At 38.9% G+C, this 23,968-nt stretch overlaps 1 protein-coding gene across 16 annotated transcripts in view; it reads right to left on the bottom strand.

Moving 5' to 3' along the window:
* The window catches only part of LOC117216378 (voltage-dependent L-type calcium channel subunit beta-2), a 93,727-nt gene that overhangs the window by 24,379 nt on the left and 45,380 nt on the right, over positions 1-23,968 (bottom strand). Inside the window, exon 1 of one of the 16 annotated variants that reach the window (XM_033463049.1) lies at positions 6,058-6,725. The exons of 12 other annotated variants lie outside the window; for them this stretch is intronic. In XM_033463049.1, the coding sequence (XP_033318940.1) occupies positions 6,058-6,117 (60 nt within the window). In that variant the 5' untranslated portion in view covers positions 6,118-6,725. Of the gene's footprint in view, positions 1-2,865; positions 3,253-6,057; positions 6,726-23,968 lie in introns of those variants that run through there. 3 more of the 16 variants (XM_033463050.1, XM_033463051.1, XM_033463052.1) reach the window with 3 other exon arrangements.

Below are 23,968 nucleotides of genomic sequence, written 5' to 3'. Positions count from 1 at the left end.
TAGACAAAGTCTATAACGTATCGAATATTTTGCTCTGTTACTTTCACTAAATCAAAGAGGAGATTATCGGATTCAAAATTTCCAAATATATGTCCTCTTATCGAAATCCTCTAAAATCTAACTAATCCACTTTTACCAGTATGTAATAACATATAACCTCGCTCATCTATATAATCCACTATATACTTCCAAAAAAGAGAAGATAGCGGAAGAAAAGCTTCAGAACAAATATACGTCACAGTCGTCTAAATTTCGACAAAAACCCTCGCATAATTCATGATATTTCCTAAGTATCCTTTCTTTCCATTCTCTCTCTCTCTCTTTCTCTCTCTCTCTCTAGATACTCTAAGACTTTTTATTCTCCTACATATTATACTTAAAGAACGGTCAAGGAGAGTTACAAGAAAGGCCTTTTTCGGATCTAAGCAACCACCACCATAACTCTATTCCTTCTCCTCTAATGGTTTCGCGACGAATCGTCTGGTAGAGATTGACACCGGTTGGTCGGTGCCAGACTGGCGGTCGTTTCATCGCTGTCACAAAATATGCTGGTATAATTGCTCTTAAGAGGAGGATCTTAACGAGGGGAGACCGTGAGCTTCGTCTTTGGCTCCGAGACCTCGCCTAACGACTGCTCGTCCGTTAATTACATCGTAGCAATTAAAGTAACGACGGTTGGAGATCGCGTTGTTGTCCGTGGACGTGGATGCCTGCAACATCCTCGACACGGTCGATTTGATCGGTCGCGAAGTCTGGTCACGTAACATGGAAACTACTGGGCCATCTCGTATCATCTATATATACAATGGGGTACGTTACGAATGATTTTAAAACCAACGAAAACTATGACAATTGCTGCGAATAAGGTCAAAATACTACAACCAACGAAGATGTCATAACGAACGTGACAAAGTATTATTCATTGTGTTATTAGTTTAGTTGAATCATTTATTTATTCATTATTTGTAGTACGAAATATAATTCTTTTAATTATTTTGCTATATAATTTTAATTATTAGTGAGCAAAATACTCGCAACCGATTATCCTTGAATACATATATATTATGTATTTTTATGTATGCTAGAACGAACTGATGCTACAATGAACAAAGTTTTAGAAGGAATTAGTTCATTGTAGCATAGCCCACTGTATATAGCCGAGGTTTATTTCATCGTTTGTTCATGAACGCCTTTAATCGATCCATTTTGATCACATAGTCGAAGTTCAAAACGTTCACCGTGGCCCTGTTGCTTGACTGCGGATTTTTATCCATTTGCGTGTTATCCCAAGAAAAAATCCGGTAAGTAGATTTTTATCAATCTTCTCGCTTCAATATTGCTTTATGACATTGTTCTTTGATATGACACAATCAAAGGTAAACAAATTTTACTAGGATCAAAGATGAAAAATACTTGTCAGGTTAAAAAAGTTTTGTCGTTCAGATCGCGACTATTCAGTCAGATACTAATTAAAATTTCGTTGAGATAGATTGAGATAAAAGAAGTAAATTATACAAATGAATTTTATAAATTACAGGTCAACCGATTATTTAATTTCTATGCAAAATTCTAAAATTGAGCGCTTGAAGTCAATAACCTACGACTCGTCACTCGTCGGTTCACTAATATTATTAGTTAATAAATTATCGTGCAAGAGAGTCTTGGTTCGAACTAGATTGAAACATCGTTCAGACGATACGACGCTTATGTAAATCGACGGTGTGCAAAGACCTTGTTACGTGTTTAATAGCTGAGACCGAAGGATCGAGCTGGTAAGGCTTCGATTATGGGTGGTCACGATGAAAGATCGTTAAGAGGATTCCAGACTTATGGTCAAAGAATGGATTATACACGTGATGTTATGGAACAAGGAGCAAATTCCTTCGCGGAATTTCCAAATTTCGGGAAAGCTAAATGAGACGTGAAAATAGAAATTACATTAATATCATAGAAAACGTTTCTCGAGCAACGAACGAAGCAACGTCACGCAATTCCCTCGATCATTCTGGATAATTAATTAGCGAGGTATTCTCTATCTACGTCGTAGGCTTAGAAATCCGTCAGCGGAGGATCGAGGACGTTACGATTTAAAAAAAAAAAGACTCGACTGTCTGGAATTATCAGAGAGGGAGGGCAATCGATTTCGTTGACCCCTTTGTTACAGTGTACCGTGTCGAGTGCGCTATCCTTTTGTAAACAGTGGACGATTATTCAGCGAGAAGCAACGATTCACGATTATCGAGATAACACCCTCTGTATATCATCGCGCGATTATTACTCGTGGCGTTAAGAAGATTCCGAGGGACACGTCGAAAGAAACCCTCGTTCGCGAATAATGGCAGTGTCCTTTGAAGAATAATAGGATGTCCTTATCCAGCCAAGTGTCCTCTTTGTCTTCCTCCGAACAACGACGCGTAATTTGCTCAAAGAGCGTCGACGATAAGCACCATAAAAAGGGAGGAATAAAAACGAAGAAAAAAAGAAAAGACGCTTGAAAAACAAGGGAGAAAGGCGAACACAGAGAAAAAGAGAGACAGAGAGAGAGAGAGAATGTAGACTATCCAAGTAGCGATGTAGACGTTTCATCGCTTCAAAGACACTCGAGAGAGACGAGACGGGTTGCGAATCCACGAAAACTCGAACGGGGGTCTATGAAAGCGGAGGACGCTCTCGGAAGCGGGTCAACGACATCGTGGAGTGGCGAGTTCATGTTCATTCGATCGACTCGGCCCGCCGCGAAGCGTTATCAACATTTATCGTAAAAGCCTGCTGCCTGCGTTCATCCTTAGCCCGGTTTTCCTCCCGTCTGACCAGTGACTGGACGAATCTCCTTCCACGCGTTCTATGTTACTCAACGGTGTATACCTGCGTTCGATCGTCTCGCGCGGAAGTAGATAAGGAAAACAAATATCAACAGCTTGGAAACGTCGAAAAGTGGCCGGGGTCGCGTGCGTGGTCCGCCGAGCCTCCCGGCACTACGCGTGTTCCCTTCGTGGAGTAGAACAGGAAGCACGTCGAGATGAAACAAATTGAAATTCCTCGATCACCTTCCAGTGGAACGATGCAACGTGGATCGTTGAAATTCTTCTGCTTTTTTCTTTTTTTTTTTTATTTTTTATTCGAACACACTGAACTTGCGAATGCGATATCGGTGTCGTTTCGAAATGGCACACGCGCGACTTGACGATGATGGGGGGACGACGTTTCTTCGCGTACTGACACTACGTGCTGTACGTCCCCGCGAACTCGAATCGCGTTCCTGCCTGGGTTAGTTGATACATCGGCCTAAGGGTTTGCCGACTCACCCGCTCTGTGGCGCCACCGAGGAAGCCGGACGACACCCCCGTAACTATATCGATCCACAACCCCTCCTCCGTCCCGATCCTTGCCACCCATTGCGACCCACACGACAACGCCAGGCCACTGCACCCTGAAGGCAACGTGTCCTATCAAACTGTACGAATACACGCGTTCTTGAATACATTTATGTGAGTGTGTGTATGCGTATACACGCTTACTAGGCGCTTGGTAACGTGTATGCGCCGAGGACGATCGGAGTCGAATCGCGAAACCACGAGACGTCTTCGCCGCCGCTCTGCGGTCAAAGGTTCCTCCGACCGAAAGTGTGTCATTCGGATGAATCGAATATTTAGCCGATAAGTTTGCCGGGTCAAAGAAGGCCGGTCCAGAATAGAAACCAGCTTTCCGCGTTACGAAGGGCAGAGATGTTGCGTTTGTTGATTTCATAGCATAGATTTTTCTGCGTGTGGAGAATAGACGTTTTTTTTTCAGAGATTGTGGAGTGTGCGTCTTGAATTGGAATTTAGATTGGACGATTTTGTTCTTTTTGAGGAATATATCGGTAGATCTGTGTTTGGATGTAGGTTGTTCGTTGATTCGATAGCAGATTTTTTTTTAGAATGCAAAGTAGGGATTGTTTTTTTGGATTAGGATTTACCGTGGAATTTCTCTTCCTCTTTCTTTAGAGAATTGATAAGTTTCTGATTGGATACACAATAGTTGGTTCGTTGATTGGACAGCGAATCTTTCTAGAGGCAAAGTAAAACATAGTAGAATATGTATATATCGATTGATTGGAATGATTGCGTACACGTTGGATTGGAATTTACCTTTCCTTTTTATTTAGGAAATTTATAAGTGTGTTTCTAAAAATTTGCTTATTAATTTATTGAACAGGCATCGTTTGCAACGCTTTGCATTGTTTATCTCGATTTATCTTGGTTTATCTTTTCTGTAGGAAGTTCATAAATACGTTTAGATATAATTCATTCATTTTGTAATAAATATTTAAAAATAAGTGTAAATTAATCGTCTCGGAATATTTTCCTTTTTCCTAAGAACAAGATTATTTCATTTGTATTTGAATATAATTACGTTACAAATACTAGACAAACTGAAGAATTTGATGAATTACCCTGACAACGAGAGGGGAGTGGAAATCAATCGACTAATTGAATTTCTGACATTAATGATCGATGACAAGCTCGGTATTCCAACAAACAAGATTGAATCTACAAGGATTTTGAACCGGATTTTCCGTGTTAATATGACGGAATTGTCAGGGAATCCAATTTATCAACAAAACCCTATGACTCGTATCAACGAGACCTTTTTTTCGCGTGAGTTACAGGTTGATTCAGGAACTGGGTCAAACCTACCATACATTGTACGCGTCGTTCTTTCACCTTTGAATCTTTCTTCCGGAATCGTCGGGGCTATTACGAAAAAGCTTCTTCCCTTTAAAGTTTTCTGTTTTACAGACACACAGTACCGAAAGGCTATTATTACGTAAATGTCGCGACGAAGAGCGTCTTGTTTCGAGTAAAGAAACAACGTCTGCCCTTCTTTCTTAATTAGACGAACATAATTAAGAGATAAGATTCCAGAGTGGCACGAGTTCAAAGTTAGACGTAATTGTCTGTTTCGTGTGGCAACCGCAAACTGATCGAATCGAAGCATCCTTGAATTGAAGATTTATACAGCTTTACTCGTTCTATATTATCGTGTTCGATATTTCGACTAGAAAGTGGTAGACATACACACGTTTGATCGGTTATATGCAAGGAATGAAGACATATCCAATTTGCAAATGATGCAAAACAGACATTGCAGAAGGCTGATTTGGCAAACTTGGCGACCAAGAGGACACTCGTCCGACGAAGGACGTCGCAGCTATTTCAGTAGAAAGGCGGCATTAGAGCATCCTGTCATTTAAAGTAGAATTTTAAGAATAGATCGGTTACACAAGGCACACTTATGAAAATAATCTTATTACACTCTTAGTACGTTCCGTCGAATTCATTTTTTCTTATCTTATATCGACTACGTCGATACCATTATTGGCACTGATACACACTTTGAATTAGAATTTGCATTGAAATTCCAATGCCTTACCACAGCAGCCAACAACTTGCACATTCACAATTTTTATATAAAAGGGGCGATATTTAATCTCATTCCTTTCTTCCATTTTCATTTTAACTCTTTCGAGTTTAACAAGATTATACATGTCCTCCCTATCTACCCTCCTCAAAGTAACGTTTAGAAAGACTGTTAAATTGTAATAATTTTTCTGATATCGCTGAAACCTATTGGAACGTAATTCCATAATAAATGGAACTACATACATTTCCATTCCAAGCATTATACTCGACCAAATACCTTTCCTCAAATTAGAGTGGATTATGTGCCATCGTTATAAACCACACTATGCGATATATTCTATTTCAAAAAGTACCATTAATATATTCCCTTCCTCAGATTTGAATCAATTACAGACCAAATCGCTATATCTATTACTATAGTCATGAAAAATGCCTCGAAATATTATCTCTGTGTTAGACATTAGCTGTTTCACCAGAATTCTTACGTCCCTCAATTTACTAATTTATTCGATATCCGCAAAAATAGTCGAATTGAGAAGACTGGATCGATAATTCGAAGCAAGTAGAACGTCACACTCTACTTGCAATTCCTCCGATACAAATTGGGAGTTAGTAAAAAAGTACAACAGCTCGTTAGTCTAGTTTCGTTTACCTTCCTTCTGCCAAAGGGCTTGTAGTGTTCCCGTCTAGCTGGTCGTCGAAGATGCGCCATTTTCCGGTTGCGCGGATCGCAGGAAACTCGCAAAAGGGCGGAGAACTCGCGTGTACCACGTACTTTCGTCGATACAAAGAAGGCTGAACAATCGGATGAACGAAATCCGTTTACACGATCGCCTGCGTGGATCAGTTTTCGTCAGCTTCGCGAGTCCATCGACTTCCGGCACGAAGTACGTCGGGTCCTGGTTCTAAACCGCATTTATCACGGGCCGGCTGTCAGTTGCTTTTCACTTCACACGCATGTACACGCCAGACTGTTATTCAGTTTTTGTCGTTGATTGCGAGGGATGCATCGGAATTCGATTTTCTTCGATTTTTACGATTCTTTCAACGGCAAGTGGTTAGTTTCAAGGAACGAGAAACGATTGTTTGCGAGGTATGGGATTCAAGAATAGAAACGATTAACAGGCTTGTTCGAGAGATCTTTGGATCAATGCCGAACGCTAAACGCGATTGCTCGTGACGTGTTTGGGGGTATATCGAACGCATAAATCTCTGGCCTTAACCTTGACTTTTCAAGTCGAACTTTTAGGTTTTAAAAAGGGGCAGTGGGAATGGAATATTGAAATGTATATCGGGAGTTAAAAATTAATTGGCAACTATATATGTTATTGTAAGAGAGATGTTATGTGGGAGCGATATAAATTATTCTTGAATCATTTACAATTATATATTATGCATAGGTGCGTACAGAATGTTTCATCGGTTAATAACATTTATGATATTTTGCTCTGTCGTCATCAAGCCAATTATCAACTGGACCAATGAAGAGAGACCAATGAGAATTCCTATAAATTATGTATATTTAATGTTACGAAGGTATTATAAGACTAATATGAAAACTTTGTTATTGATTGTCATGGAGAATCGTAATAATCCTGCGATTCTCTGATATGAATTTATGTTTGGAGAAAATTCAATGAAAATTTTTTGAGATGCAGAGAAACAGGAATGAAGATGGAAATTTAACCTTTTAAAGAAAGTTTCAGTCACAGGATTTTTTGAACTCATAAATGAAGAAGCAAATTTAAGAATTTAACGCTTCTGATGGGCCTGGAATAATAAAGCTACGTAATCGTTCGTTCAATAAAAATTACTTTCATTCATTGTCTTTTACATATTTCGAAGAAGCCACACGCGGTCAGAGTTTTCTCTGAAAGAACATTTCACATGCACCGGCCTAATATTACAACTCACTACTACTGGCTAAACAAACGTAAGAGGACCTACCACTACCAGTTTAATGCATCCCACGCTCATTCATATCTCTCTACACCCAACTATCTCTGTTTTCCCAACAGAACCACAATTCTTCGTCCGTAGAAATCGATTCTCTAACACTTTACGTTACTCTGCTAACACACTGCGTGTCTCGACCACGTTAAAATCCACGTAGTCACGTGTGTCCGCCGAACGAGATGACTGAAGAAACACAACGGGGATACACGATTTCTTGGACGATTTACACGCGGTCAGAGGTTCGATTCACGAAACACGCATCCGCGTCCTTTCTTCATCCGTGTCTCGAACAAGTAAAATGGACAGACACTGATCGGTGAGAACTGGGTGTACGGAGACGAAAGGCCGGTACGCTCGAACGTGTGCTACTGGTGCGACGAGTAGCTTTTGGAACGCATCACGACCTCCTCCGCTATAAATAAAACGGTGGCCGCCACACCGAAAACTCTGCCAGCCAGCCGGAGAGTGCTCGAGCCGTCGTAATTTTCCTCGTTCAACGAAGGAACATGGGGAAGAGGAATACCAGCCGGTTAGAGGTAATTCCTAGAGACCGCGGAATGTGAGTCAGCCCGTTGGCTTTTGAGCCGATACTCCTCGATAACATTCCATGATTTAGGACGTGCATCCCCATTCCCAAACATCCGAACACTTACTGAACAAATTCGTGAAACGATTAGAAAATTGAGAAGAGTATAAAAATCACTACATAGCTTGGACCATGGATTGGACTGCGGAATTTTTGTAAATTCATATTTTCGTGAACATAGCAAATGAATAAAGAAATACCGATAAATTCTCTATTATTTTATCTGATAATCGAACAAGAACTGGTATTTTCCTACTGTAGAACAATAAATAATATTCTCTATATCTTTATAGTTCTTAGGAACAAGAACATAAAATTCTAATCTATTAATCGTTTCTATATAGTCCAGTTAATTATCGTACTTTGTATGAGATTAATAAGTATCCCAACACTCGTGAATCACTGACCGTGCTTTCTGAAGGGAAGCCGGAAACGAAATCTTTCTTATATATCAACAAAAGTTCCATCAACTATAGAAGAAAATATAGAAGTCTGAAAGGTTCTAATTGCGAGGGTGACTGGTGAAAAAGATTGTTGCCGAAGATTGGAAAAGTCAGCTTGCTGGTAATGTTATAGGGAGACTTGGGTTTGATGAGTCAGGTAACATCGGCTATAAACGAGTATTGTAATCGATAAGTAGGTCTGGGTTGTGTCTAGGTTGAATCGGCCAGCGTGCTACTAAAATTTGTCAAAGCTGAACAGACCAACGCCAAGGCAAATAATCCCTACGATATTGTTGTTTTTGACGTGAAAATCGATGAAACCGGCTTGTAGTTTCGTGTCACCATCCTATTTATTCCCACAGACGCATAAATCATTTTGTTTTTTCATTCAGAAATTCTGGCGATTCTCAAGTTTCGCTCGTCTCGAGACTTTCACGTCATGAGATTCTTACGTGAGAATCGTTCTTAAATCTACAGGAAAAGAACAAAAATATCTGTAACATTATATGATTATTAGCTTCTATAACTGAAGAGCTGTTATACAAAAGCACAAAAAAATACTCTAGAATTTGTAATCTAGTTCAATTTAGCATATCTCAATTTTCTTTAACAAAATATTCATCATACTACACAATTACTATAATTTGGCCTTGTGTGTTTAAATTATTACTAAGTATGTAAACTGAGGAAATCCATCCAACTTAAATAACGTTGGAGATGTCTGAAGCCTGATCAAATCATTCTCCGTTCCCATTTTCGACCATTGAATTACCATTAAGTCACCTAAATTAAATATTTCAAGATAAAAATTCAAAATATTTAACAATTACGAAACGAGGTGTAACAAATGAGAAATGAGATAATCCAATGTAACAATAAAAAATTAGAGGAGGAAGATTCGAGATTGCGCTCGCAGCGCAAGAAGTTTTTAAACTGATTTCCCTTCCGGCGAAAGATATTAAACCGGGAAGGAAGGATATTTTTCCAGGATTTAGAGTTACGCGCGACATTAAATTGAAATTCTTCGCGCTGCAAGGTCTAATTACTAGTGTTTTAATCAGGCACGGGGAATGCAGATTCAGCGGCTCACTGTCAACGCTCGCTTTTCCGCCAGCTTGTCAAGAATTTAACTAGGTCAGCTTTTTGTTTTGCCGCTGGGGTCAAGACGCGGCCTCAGTGATTTTTCTAATCGTCGTTAATCCTTTCTCCTTTCTTTTTCTTATCCAGCTGAATGAAAGTACAATCTAGTATAACCTAACACTGTTTTCAACGGAATCGAAACACTTCTCTTCTCTGCTCAGATTTTTGGCGAAACGTCTGATAGTGATAAAACGCCGGAGGGTAAATAAGGGAACTGAATTATTTAAATAAGGATTCTTCGACCTCAAATGCCAAACCCTAAAGTGTAGACGAGCCACACGATGGCGCCTTAAAGTTTTTGTGCCAATAGACGTCAGTAACCTTTGGCACTGTGCGTGGCTTGTTTCTGAAAAAAAAATTCCTTTACATGACGAACCGCTATCCGTCAAATGGAACTTCAATGTCGAATCACTTTACAACATTCGAAATAAAATTTTATGCGAAGTTGAAAAGTGAAAATGTCTATTCTGATCGCGAAAATTATCGCAGTAGTATTAATGATTATTTCAATAAATTTCTCTTGTTTGGTTTCTTATGATTCATGTAATCTATGCTTGAAGACTGATTGTCGAACGTATTTATTTCGATAATAACGTTTGGTCAGAGACGCGAGAAAAATCGATCTTCAGTTTCCTTAAGAAGGTAACTAGAGATTCGTTGGAATGGAGGCGCCTCGTACAATGCGTAGCCGCCGCTTGTGGTCGACTAAGCAAACTAAGAACTACGAATGTTCCTATTTCCCGCCGAAAGAATATCGGCAATATAGAATCCTCTTTTACCGACCTACGATAAAGCAAGTATAACATAAAGTATTATGGAAAACTGAACAGACCGTCAGATGACTCGAAGCAGCAGAACGACGTCTACAATGTCGACAGAGTTTTATTATACATTTTTATATTAATATTCTAGAACACTTTTCTTTCACTCCCTCTCTTGAAGGCTTGACAATTATAACGCAGAATCCATAAACTATAGAATTAAGAGACTGTAAGATGAACAAATTATAACTGAAACTCAAACAGCCACATATCTGTGTTTTTCATTTCAAAATTGCTGTTATTATTCCACGAGAACTGAATGGTATATTGTTCAACGAATCTTTGCTTTGCCAGAAAAGAATCTGAAAAACCTATTAGCGGGATTGCCATCAAGCCGGAGGCTCTTTGAATAATCGCCTCTCTCTATTGTCATCGAACGGGAGCGTCTCCCTCTGTGTCGAAAGAATCAATGCTTAAATGTACAACCACCGAAACTCGTTACTTCTCTACCGAATGAATTCACAGCATTTTTGAGCGGTGCTTACCAAAACGTTTGTCGTTTTAATTATTCACTAGTTCCTCGACATCTTCACTCCCATTTCCATAGTAATTACAACTGCTAACTTCTTCTTTGTACTGGACGTTTTTCATGGACTATCTGTTTATCGAATCTTCACCGTTTTCTACGAATCGCTTCAAGTGGATGGGTTCTTATCTTCTGAATCATCTTGGACACTGGGATAAAGTTTTTTGAATGGACAGTTGAAAATTGAACTTAGAAGATAAATGATGAAAAATGATGAAAAAAATATCTAATTTGCAACGTTTTAAAGAACAAAAATATCTAATTGGAAAATTCATATTGTTTCAAATGTACTAAAGGTAAACTTCAAATTATCTTCAAAAGTCAAAATGTATTAAAAATGTACTAAATGCAAACTTCAAATTAACTTCAAAGGACGGTCAATTAAAAATTAAACTTATGTACCAAATGATAATAACGTACCACATATCAAGAATATTTAACAGAAAAGTTCGTTCCATTGCAAATATTATTTACTCCTCCACTACACTATTCCAAATGTCAACAATATCGAACAATAAAACTAATAATATTCCAAACTCTAAAAGTAGCTATTCAACAAATTCCTAGTATCACAAACATTAAACCTGACTGTAAAGACTAAGCCACCAATTTAAGCACTAGAGATACCTAAATATCTCCCCTAATATTTCAAAAATAGAGTACTTAACTAAAAAATTCATACAATCCTGAATACAAAATATCAATATACCAAACCAAGAAATCGATACAACTCCAAATGTTAAAAATACCTACATTCCTATTTAATATGGATGATAAAATTTCAAAGACAAAGTGTTTAAAAAGCCAAACTAAAAAGCTTCTTACCGCCCTAAATAAACAACCAGCGAACAAACATCTACACAGTCAGCTTTTAAACGGTGGACCCCCAACCCCAGAAACATGAAACTCTCTCCCTTAATCATTCAGTACCGCAAATGCCAACGTTCTTCCGCAAAACACTCGTGTTTCTCTTTTATTTACATCGAGGTTCTCCTGCATTCGTCGGAATGCGGTCTATGTATCATTCTAAATTTCATTTCCAAGCGAAACAGCGTGCACCCGCACCTGTATACGCTTTAGCTCGCGGTTGCATCATCACGTCGCTTCGTCTCCGGAAATGTAGGCCGCTTCTATCCATCGTGTTGAGCGAAGAGGCGCGGATTTAGCATCTCTAGCCATTACCACTTCTGCCCCTTCCCCCTACTGGTACCCTTTCAGGCCGGTTCGTTCTGTCGAGAGAGCACGAGCCGATCCTGTCGATGCTTTTCCAGAGGCACGCGAGACACGCGAGACGATTCCGTGACACGGATCGCAGCTGCGACGCTGCACCGGCGGCAATAAACGAAGGTCGAGCCGTAAATTGTTCTCGATTGCGACGAATTAGCGGACGATCGCTATCTCGAGGCCTAAAATTATTTTCTTCGAGAGGCGAGTGCGCGATAATCGCGACAAACGAGTGTTACTCGCGTAATCGCTCTTCTAATACCAACTCCGTTCCCTCTATTAAATTAGGCTCTCCCAATGCAATTAAGAAATTAAAAGTTCGGTAATTTCGGTTGCGCTGACGCAAATGTCACTTGACTCATGGAGAATAGGTAACGGACATCTCTTTCCATTTACTGGCATAAGTACATATGCATATTTTACGGAGGATACATAAAATGATTTGGAGTACTTTGGAGTATCGTATTTTGGATCCAATATCGCTTATAAAGTGAGACGTTTTGATACAAATACGATTTGCAACACGGTGGTGAATTTGCAATAGGTGATAGCTCCTCCTATTTGTCGATGGTAGTTTGTATTGGATGAAGAGTGCATGCAATGGCACTGTGGAGTACTTTTCTGGGTATAATAGTTTTCATAAAACGAGTTGTTCCGGTAGGGATGCAATCTGCAATGTGAAAATACTAATGGATAGTTCTTCTGTAGACTTGCAGCGTTTGATAGTGTGCGCAAGATGATGCGTTTGAAGCACTTTGAAGTGTTATTTGCAGTAGGGTCTTTTTCGTATAGAATAGTTTTTGTAGTACGAATTGCTCTAACAGAAATGCTATTTGAGGCATGAAGGACAGATGACAAATAGTTCGTTCTATACCTGAAGTGCTAAATACAGAATACATGCAGAGTGGAAAGTTTGAAGTACCTTAGAATTTTTTATAATGTATTGTATAGAATATAGAATACATTTCCAAGCGACTTAATACTTCTTTCGTACTTGGATAATCAACTAGAGGTTACATGAGATGGAATGTTTCCATTACTTTATAGCAGATTACATACGATTCCTATCGTACAGAATAGATCGTTAATGGGAGGAACATCGTATAACGCACAACGTCCCGCTTATTGCAGAGTTTGATATAATTAGAGTGTTCTATGCGGAACGTTCTATATACACTCCATATAGTAGCCTATATAGCGTGCTCTATATAGCTCTATATAGCTGTATACACGGTGTCTTGTACAAATTGCTCTGTACAGGGTGGCCTAAATACATGGTACCCTGTATCCCGAATACACACTGGTATATATCTAGCATGCTTTATATTCCAAATGCAAAATTTCCCGTGTCCGAAATATTTTCATTTAAAACGATGGCTCGATCGTTCTTCTCTTTTATGCCACGAACGTTTCGTCCAGATTGAAATACACCGACTCACGAAGATATTCGTATCGTCGAATGTGAATATTAATATAATCGGTAAAATTTCAAACAAACGTAGAATAAATATCTTGTACCTTTCGTATGACAGACATTTTCAGATTGGTTTCAGATTTTATTAATATAACCACACGATAGTCGTATCTCATTATAATATCAATGAAACTTCAAAAAAGTTTCGTATAACACTCATAACATATTCATAAAAGTCTTCTGTGCTATATGTTTGAATACATTCATGAGCCTGTGTACGTTATCTATCTCTCTTGTGCTAAAGATCTTTATATAACATAGAGTGTATTCACTATTTAGAAGTGTCAGATAATTTTCAGAACCCGGAAATTCTAATTGTATTCCGGCCGTGTCAATTTACTCGTGCGGCCACGATCCTCTCGAGTTACCAGGTTCGAAGAACAACAGCAAACTTTACTGTTTTCGGCTGGCAGCGATAAACAGGGTCCTCGTAGTAGGTTTTAGTTCCCTGAACGGACAGTCGACAGACGGCAGATGGCAAGCACCTGACAGAGTTCCCTTTCGAAAGGTCCCTTTCCCTAAAAACCCAACTCTCTGTATCTCGATAAGATCTCTCGAAAATCTTCCAATTTTATATTACCATCGTTCGATAATAATTCCACAGAGAAATGAAACGTCGCGTCGCGTACATGGTTTGTTACTCGCCCTTGAACCGACAACGAAGACGACGGGACGGAGAATCATATGAAGGCGAATTAGATCCAATCGAATGATTAAGGACGACAGGCGACTGTTCGAGGTAGACCCGATTACCTCGAAATAGCGTAACTTGGATGAAAAATATACATTCCTGTTCAGAAATATTAGGACGGGCATAAACTTGAAAAATCATTACGAGAGTTGTTAAAACTTATTAATGACTAATTTATATTTGTATAGAAGAACAGAACTAGAGTAGAAATTGAGCAAAGATTTCTTCATCCGCCAAATGTTACAACGAGAGTACTCTGTTTTAGATATTATAGATATTTCTGCATGTTATAAATATTCTATGTATTTTTCTAAATTTCCAATAAATTCATGATACAACTATGAAATTAGCAGAAGCTTCTAGAACAATAATTTACCAACTAATATTATTAATAAATTGACAAGTTACGGCTTCTAAATAGATGTGGCGGATCGGTATCAATAGGACGTCGACAGGTCGAGGCATCAACGCGGCGCAACACCTCCCGGGCGATCCGCGGGTACCAACCGCCAACACCAGAGGGCTACGACGACAACGAGTCTGTTTATTTCGCTAGCGGTCGAATATACGGGCGAATGATACAAATACCGCACCTAGCGAGACTCCCTCTACGTCTAAGGCAGGGATTACCGAACATAGCCTTACCGACGAGTCCAGCGGTAGTCCCGGGACGAAACGCAAAGCTCTCTTTTTATCCACCACATAGATTATCAACTTGTCTTCTATAAATTTACAGTTTTGCATCGAATAGGATAATCAGGCGAATCGTAACTAGTAAAATTTCATTATAAAATTTAATGTAACTTCTAACTTTCGTTGTTGTAATATCACGAAGAAAATTTTGTGACGTATCAGTTGCATAAAACAATGTGCTAATATTATTTATGAATGAGAATGTACATAGAATCGATATTATTGTAAAATAGGCGAAACACTCGTTTCTATGGGAAACATACCTAATAGGCGAGAACGATTTATTAAAACATCGTCGCGTTGGAACAATACAAATTGCGAGAATTATCACCAATTATTCCAGACCTGATAATTCTACGGTCGAATAATTATACGGGCTCGCTGAACGCTGCTCATTATCCCTGTCATCTTCAGGCGAGTCTGTACAATGAATATGACCCACTATAATAATTATACGCGTCTCGCGAGGATCCTAATTTTGTGGGTCACTGGCGATCTTTCTCTCTCTCTCTCTCTCTCTCTCTCTCTCTCTTTCTCCCTCTCCCCCTCTCTTTTAAGTTGTTCGTTGTTCCGTGTTCGTGGTGTCAGCGTGGCGGTGAATAGCGTAACGCTGGATCAAGAAAGGTGGGAGACAGCCCGATAATTACGCTGGTCGTTGCTCTAGGCGCACGACATGCTTCGCTATTAAGCAACCAACTATATATAGTACCACTCATAATTATTCGAACGATTTATATTTTACTTCACGTTTATCACGGATATAAAATAAATATTCAAATGCAATATAAAAGCTAAATAAGGGTTCCTTTCCAATATTAACACATACGATTCTTTAGTGGAATAATGGATATTGTTTTTGATCAATTATCGATTATATCGATCCTCTATTTCGTCTCTAGACTTCGTTTAAATTATTCAAATACTCCATTGGTTGTTGATACTGTTTTGAATAATAGATCGCAGATTTTTATGCAAATATTTTTATGAGCAAAACCGAAGAAGTATAAAGATCTATTTTCCTCATTAAATATCGTAACGAGTATTTTATTTCAGGTGTTTTGTACATTTTTGCGTATCGCGTACATTCTATTCATCTTTGTAAATTTAAATTTCTCTAATTACGAACGATAATGTATTTACATACATGACGTTACAAGTTGGCCAAAGTCGGAATAATCAGAAATAGCAAAGCATATCGGCTATGTAAAATTCTAAAAATACCGTAAGTCGATCGAAAGATTTTCTGTGCCTAACAATCTGGCCCCAGCTCGTTATTCACTTTCATCGCCGACATAGATTCCTTGTAGTTACCTACTTTCGTCCGTGATTTCGTTCAAAGAAATCGTTCCGGTGTTTTATGCAAATTCCGAGATCGGTAAGATCCTTTCTGTTCCTAGTATTCTACAAGAATTACACGCGGTGCCGGTTCGTTAAACGAAGGGCTGGTAGTTCGTGAAATCGGCCAGTAGATTCCTGAGACGCCTGGAAACTCTTTTATTGCGCCGACTTTGTACGAAATTTCGTCGTTTCGTAGAATTTTACGATCCACCACCGCCGCAAAACGAGGATGAGAGTCTCGATCTGTACACCCATCTACTCGGACGAATTACATAAAAATCCCCTTCGACCGACTGCTGGCCAGAGTTTTTATCGCAATTTCATAAAAGCGTATCCCCGAAAAATTTTATTATACCGTTTATTTTTCTGGGTAGGAAACACGACCAATGCGCGCTGGCAGTTAAGAAACGGTCTTAGGATAATCCTGTCGTACGTTTTACAGCTCGCACTTACACGATCCTGTTGCACACCCACCGTCGATTATACGCCAGTGTGTAAGTGCGTGTATGCCTCTATACCGTCCAGCTTTCTCTTTTTATAGCCTTCTAAGCATCGTGCCCGCCTCCGAAGCCTCAACACTAACCAACAAACCGTATACGATCGTTGCATGGACACACGTTGCATACGTGGGTGTAACGTGACCACCGTTCAATCTAAGTGTACGTCGGTGTGCCGGAGGAACCACGGAGGCGGATGGAGATTCATCGAGGTACCATTTTTGTACGAAGCGAGAACCTTCGTGTTGTATCGGAGGAAACTCGAAAACTCAATCTTTTTTCTTTTCCCACCGTCTACATGGATTATTCACCCGGGTATAATAATGGTTGTGTGGATATTCAATTTTTAAGCAAGATTAATTACGGTGTACGGTGGAGGAAGACACGTAGGATGGTATTCATATAGCGGAGTTGGAGATACGGCTAAACCTTTAATACTCTGTGGAACTGGATTCGACACTTTCTTTCTTTTTATTGTTTTTAATTTGTTAAATGTGAAATATTCCTTTGAATCTTATTGAAATCTGTTAACGTAGATATCGTTAATATTGGCTGATATAAAATAATATAAATCATTGTTAATAGCATAAATTATTGAAGATTGGGAAGCGTGAAAATATTAAGTCTATTTGGAAATTTCGTCATCAGATTTTAAATATAGCACATGTACAACTTTACTTGAAGATTTTCATAAATCACAGACAGATAAAATATGGCGTATATTTTATTACGTATAAGACAAACTGGCAGAATATTTTAGTTACAAGAATGAAAGATTCAACAACGATGAAGCAAACAAATTGTCAAAACAGATGAAACGTCAGGAAGGCTGCTTAATTGACATTTCTGTCAATTGACTTTTTTCCTTATAAAAAAGGAAGAGGAATAAAACTTATCGATCCGCTTAATATATTCAAATCGCGGGTAATTTTTAAAATTACCTAGCTAAGCAACGAAATAAAATGCTATTTCAACCGTAAACAACTAATATTATAATAAATTAAGAAATATCATTTCAACAATTCGTCATGAGATTCGTGGACGAGCGAGTGTCCACGAACTTGGAGAACCACGTTGGTCGCCAGTTGCTGTGTGTTTATTGCAATAGGCCGACGCGGTCGGAACTTTTTATGACCGTTTAATGTCCAAGGTAACACGAGGAGTTATTCGGTTCGCGGCGCTCCTCCCTTTCTCCCGGGGAGGAACACGAGGACGACGAACGGACGAACGTGTGGAACACGGTGATCTTTCTCTCCGTCGCGCCGCGGTCCAGAGACGCCCCTCGCATTTAGGCTGCTCTAATCACTGCCGGACTCCGAGGAATATCGCGTCGAGATTGCAGTTTCTCATGCAAATGGAGCGACAGATAAGCGAAGCAAGTGGCCGAAAGTGCTGGTACAGACATTAACGAGGCAATATTTTTCCGCGGTGCCTTGCGAATTCTCTCGTGATCTCCCGATCGCTTCTTCACGGCCGTGCAACACTTATTTTCTGCATTTAAACCGATTTATCGTCGCCATTATATTCGAGACACGATTTATCGGTAAACGTTCGATCTTATGGATTTGCTCTTTCAATTTCTCGAATTTAAATTAAACGTTGATTGTTTCTGCTTTTCGTTTTAACGTTCTTCAGAGAAATTTTCTACGTTTAATCTTGTTGATAATGTAGTTGATACACGCGATCGATCCACTTAATGGTCAGGATGACATGGATAAAGTAACGATTACTGTTCGTTCAAGTGACCACAGGATGGGATCGAGCAGGATTAATTAATTGAACGTGTGACCTTCCATAAATTGAACAGAAGGACTGAAATCACTATAGACGGAAATTCAAACGTGGTCGCTAGCGAAAAAACGCTCGATACCTCTCGAATAACTGGAATCAGCCCTGCACTCGTTACTATAACACGATTGGCACGAGTACTCAGACACGCGCGTGCCGCACAAATTACTCCGCTCGTTCGCTGTTTACAGTCATTGGCACGTAAATGCGGCGCACGCAGACGCGTTTGCACGCGCCTGCACGATCATCGCGTAGCTTGCCGGCGAGAAAGAAAATCACTAAATAAGATCATCGTCGAACACTGCGATTACGCAATCTTGCTCCGTATAATCTTAATATTCGTAAAACGTACGATGTTATAATTTCATTAACTTTTTCTTAATTCTCTCTCCTCTTGAGAATTTGTATTTTTTTTCCAATTTTACTGATTAAAGTTTGAATCTCTTGCTCCGTGGGGCATTAATATTCGTAGAATCTACAAAGTTAGAAGTTTATTAATTCTCCTTTTCCTCCTTTGAGAATTGTTATTTCTTTTCGATTTTATGGTTGAAAGTTTGAATCCCTTGCTTCGTAAAATTTCAATAGTCGTAAAGATCATGAAATTGTAATCTCATTAACTTATTCCTAGTATTTCCTTCTCTTTCCAAAGCTTCTCCTTCTACTTCTTTCAACTTCACGAATGAAGTTTAAATATTTTGCTCTGTGTAATTTTAATATTCGTAGGAATATTCGTGAAGTGATGCCGGTTATAATTTTATTAACGTTTCCTGCCACCTTGAGATTTTTTATATATTTAAGTTTTATGGATTAAAGCTGAAACCTCTTTTGAATAGAAGGAAAGACATCGAGGACTGTGACAACGCTCGATGTAATTGATTCCACCGAGCTGTTTACGACTAACCAGTTTAATGTCTCAAGTATGGCCTTGTTGACTATTCCGTACACACCAATTCATAGTGTTTTATGAGTCATTTCGTTTCGTTCTATACGTAAGAATCGTACATGCGAGGGTTTGTGTTACGTCGTAAATATTTCAGTAAAAAATTCTTTCGATACTGAATATTTTTGTATTTTGAATATATTTTAATGGAAAAGTCGATCGATAAAGGAATACCATATAGGCACAGGATGCTTCATGGTGTCGAGAAATTTATAGAGACGAAACCGAACACGATGAAAGAAACTGAATTAACAGCAGAGTACTCGATTCAGTAAATTAATTGCTCTCACAGAAACCTTGCCCTCAGCTTAATTAGGTCCATGTTTTTTAATACACATAGCGGACATGACTAACAAAACAAGATTCGTCCACATCTTCTGTTTCGTTTGATTGTAGAAACCCGTTGCAAGCCAATCTCGTATTTCCCAGTGATCATACTTTGATCGTATTTCTTTCTCATTGTTTGTCAGCCAACATGATCCTTTATTTAAAAAAAAAAAAGCGGAAGTCGTTAAATCGTCAAAAGCGTGTTTTTCTCTTTTGAGAGATAAAAAGTATCGGCGTGACGCAGTATAACGTAAAAATCAAATTTCGTCGGATCCAAACGAGGAAGCGAATTACACACGTACGAGGAGTAAAGGCAAGCGAGATGTTGAAAAAAAAGAGAAGAACAAAGCGATAAATCAAGCAGTCGTTCATTAATGTGCAAATGTGATGGTCGTCGAAAAAAGATGTGGCCGGAGAACGAAGTGCGCGAACGAGCCCTTCGACTTTTCCTTTCCGATTCTTAGAAGCGGCAATTAAGATCGGAGCAATTCCATCGACGACAAGCTGCGCGCAACCGCGTATTTTTCTTTTGCGCTATTAACGAGCTTCTTGCAAGAATAATAATTTAATCGGTCGCCGACGAGAGTGTCTGTCTTTTTGCAAACAAACACACACGTACATGCGTAAAAGAACGGAATCGCGCGGCCAACACAAACGTAACACAACCGACAACGTGTTTGTCCAGTTATCATTATGCGCAACCTAATTACCGGCCAATGGTTTCATGGAACGCCGACCGAAATCCAATTGACGAGATGTCCACGCGATTGCCGATTCACCGACGAATTAAACGCCCGCTGCTGTCGTTCCTCTGGAACATTTACATATTTAATGCCAAGGACTTGTCGTGAGTTATACCCGAAATGTGGGCGTTACCCGCGGCCACGCTTATTTTCTTTGAAAAGTAATCGCTTTTGATGGAGAGCTGCGTCGACGTGGAAATTATCGAGTCTCGTTATCGTAGAACGCGCGCTCCACTCACCTCCTCTCTTTTTCTCTGTATGTACTCGCCAACTCCTAGTAACTCGCATGGAATTAACTCTCGTTAATTCAAAGTTCGTTAAGGTCGGAAAATTGAAAAGCCACAAAGGCGGCGGAGAAATTTTAGGCAAATCAACCCTCTGTGAGCAAACTGGACCTTTCACGTTCCAGTCTAATCCTTCCGATGTTTCAAAAAATCTGGAAAAATTCTAGTACACTTTGTTAATATCGCTACGGTATTGTACAAACGTACGAAACCTTCTTTAATAAGAATAAATATTTAGAGGAAGGAATTGAAGAGGGTGGAATCTTGCTGGAGTTGTCAGCGACTTTTATCAGAACTTAATTCTTCTACTAAATAGTCTGAAAAGTTTCCAGAATATTTAGCGATGTCTGTTTAGCAATATTAGCGTGTTAAGCGAGACCTTTTTACAACAAAAGTTTGAAACATTTTCCAACGAAGATAAAGATTCGAAGAGGTTATGGAAGCTAATAAATAAATTAATCAATCGCTTAATTTGCTTACAAGATTCTACAGATACTTGAAATAACATCCAGAATAATATAGAAGTCTGTTCGTTTTAACGACGACGTTTAAATGTCTTGATTTGCGTACATCGTTTCAAATAAGCGTATACGCGATGGCATTAGCAATGACTCCAGCAAAGTCATCCTACTATCAAGAATGACGACGCGTTTTATCAATCCTATTTACAAAATCGACGAACACTTCCACTCTATCGCACGTCAACGGAGGTAGTTTTCATCGATTCGGAAATCGCTTCATTCGTCCACCTACGATCAACATAATAATCGTAATTCTGTTCCATCAACGAAATCGTCGACCATTTGCTAATAAAATATCTCCACCTTCGAAATTTTTCTTACTACGCATTACCGTATATTGCCAATCGTAAAATCGAGGGAACAAGTATGTACATATATTCCGAAAAATTCGCTTAAAAAGTCGTTTCCTCGCATATCGATAAAGTTATTTCTCGATTACGAAGCTACGAGTTTCTCTTGAAATTCCTCGATATCTACTTATACAGGTTTTCATTTTCGTTGCTCATAAAACATTCACTAAGCTACGTTTTCGAAAATATATTAAGTTGTTAAAGAAGTTCATGGTATTTCTAACATATTCGATCATACTTTGAATATGGCTACCTGATGAATATTCTAAGCTTTACGAAATATGTACTTTTAGCAAGTGTGTAATTTTATATATATTTCCATACATGTTTACTAATGGATCTGTTTAATATTACCAATACAATTATGTCTCGTAATATTGCTAATGAAATTTCGAAATGTTTCCTATAATATACATAATTAGAGCGAGATTATTTATGCAAATTCATACTTTTATGAATATAATTTGAAGAATGGATCCTAGATAAACATTTACCTTAGCTTTACCTACTAAATATCATTACAAATACGTTCACATATTTTTCCAATTTTATGTGCAATTATATTATGCGCAATTCGTGCGTTTATGAACCTGCAAATTTAGAAAAACTGCATAAAAGTGTACTCAATATACTGATAATAATATTTTATTACAATCTAATCTAATAATTCTAATATATTTATAAAAGGTGTCTGCAAGTGTTTGAATGTTTTCATGAATCTGTATAGTTGAGTCGTGCAAGTGGCTGCAGGTAATTCTATAAAAATGCAATATCTCCAAATTTTTCCTCAATTTCTTAATGAAGAAGGATGCATCCTTTCTACGTGGAAATATCGCGAGTACAGATAGTTTTGCACCGATTAAACTTACGATTTACAGTCCCTATGTGCGACTCTGCCAGTCGGGACGATAATAAACCTATAGCCGCGATAAAGATAAACAGCTATCTCGTGACAGAAGCGTAAACTTGTACGAGGCAAATATATCAGGTAACGATATGCTTTTTAAGGTGGCCATTATTTTCCAACTAGTTAACAACTTTCTGCTGAAAGCGGGGGTATCGATTATCGCGCGCCATAAATATCGTAACGATTTCACAGAGCCCTAGATGCCCGCATATCGCGAACGATCGGGTTCTCCGCAAAACGAAACAGGTCCTGGGCTTTGACGTTGGCGCGTATCCAAACCACCACATAGCCACACCATAAGAGCACGTGGGTGTTTTAAAGGCACCTCTGCGCGTTCCACGCGCGCGCGAACGCGAATCGACTTTCACGAAACGAATCGGCCGCGAGTCACGTTGACAGTGTGTAAGTAAACGCCCGGCACACCGTACATGGAAACCCGTTTGCACGTTGTTTCCTGCTAGCACGGTTCACCGTGTCGCCCTTAAATAACGCAATTAAAACGTTCCTTCACGCGGCAGAATCGCGGAGGAATCACTTACGTCCGGCTTTATCTTCGACGGATGAAAAAGTCCACGGGTAAGACTGGTTCCATTACCGAAGCCCTGGACAGCCACGAAATTAACTTTAACGCGCGAGAAACCTCGCCAATGAGGGATCAGCGGTCGCCATGGGGTTCCGTGGTGTTACACAGGGCTCCGTAAGACGTGGTAATTAACTGGAAATATTCGTTCGTACGGGAACAACGTTTCTGTATGCTGATTGTTTAGTAGAATATTATGAGAAATGTTGTATTCTTACTGTTTGGTGATCGTTGAATGTATGTAATTTCGTATGAGAATTGCTAGCATACGAGTGTACTATTACATAAGAAATTTTTGGACCTGGCAAAATAACGGATCTAAAAAAGATAAGTGCTTGTATAATTATCAAAAACTTGTATAATTATCGTCTCTTATTGAGACAGAACACATGAACGTATATATGTACCACTTTGCATTTATTATACTAGCTTAATTCTAATCATCAACGTAAAAATCTAACACAAATTATTGCACGTCATCTATAATCCAACATCTAGTTCAGAGCTAACCACCACCGTTTTCAATATTTTATTCATTCTATTATTAGTTTTACGTTATTTTTTTCTATATTTCTATAAAACACGTGACATTTAAACCTAAAAGACCTTACGCGTTATTCGCGTTAAATTTTAATGAGCGACGTAATTATATTCGGTCGGTGTTACCGCAACAGTTTCGGGACTTTAGTGAAAGCCGAGAACAACTTGAACAATCTTTTCACAGACGTCACGCG

The sequence above is a fragment of the Bombus bifarius genome, unplaced genomic scaffold (assembly GCF_011952205.1).
Source record: "Bombus bifarius isolate JDL3187 unplaced genomic scaffold, Bbif_JDL3187 scf7180000010271, whole genome shotgun sequence".
Taxonomy (NCBI): Eukaryota; Metazoa; Arthropoda; class Insecta; order Hymenoptera; family Apidae; genus Bombus; species Bombus bifarius.
This window is presented reverse-complemented; position numbering and strand designations above follow the sequence as displayed.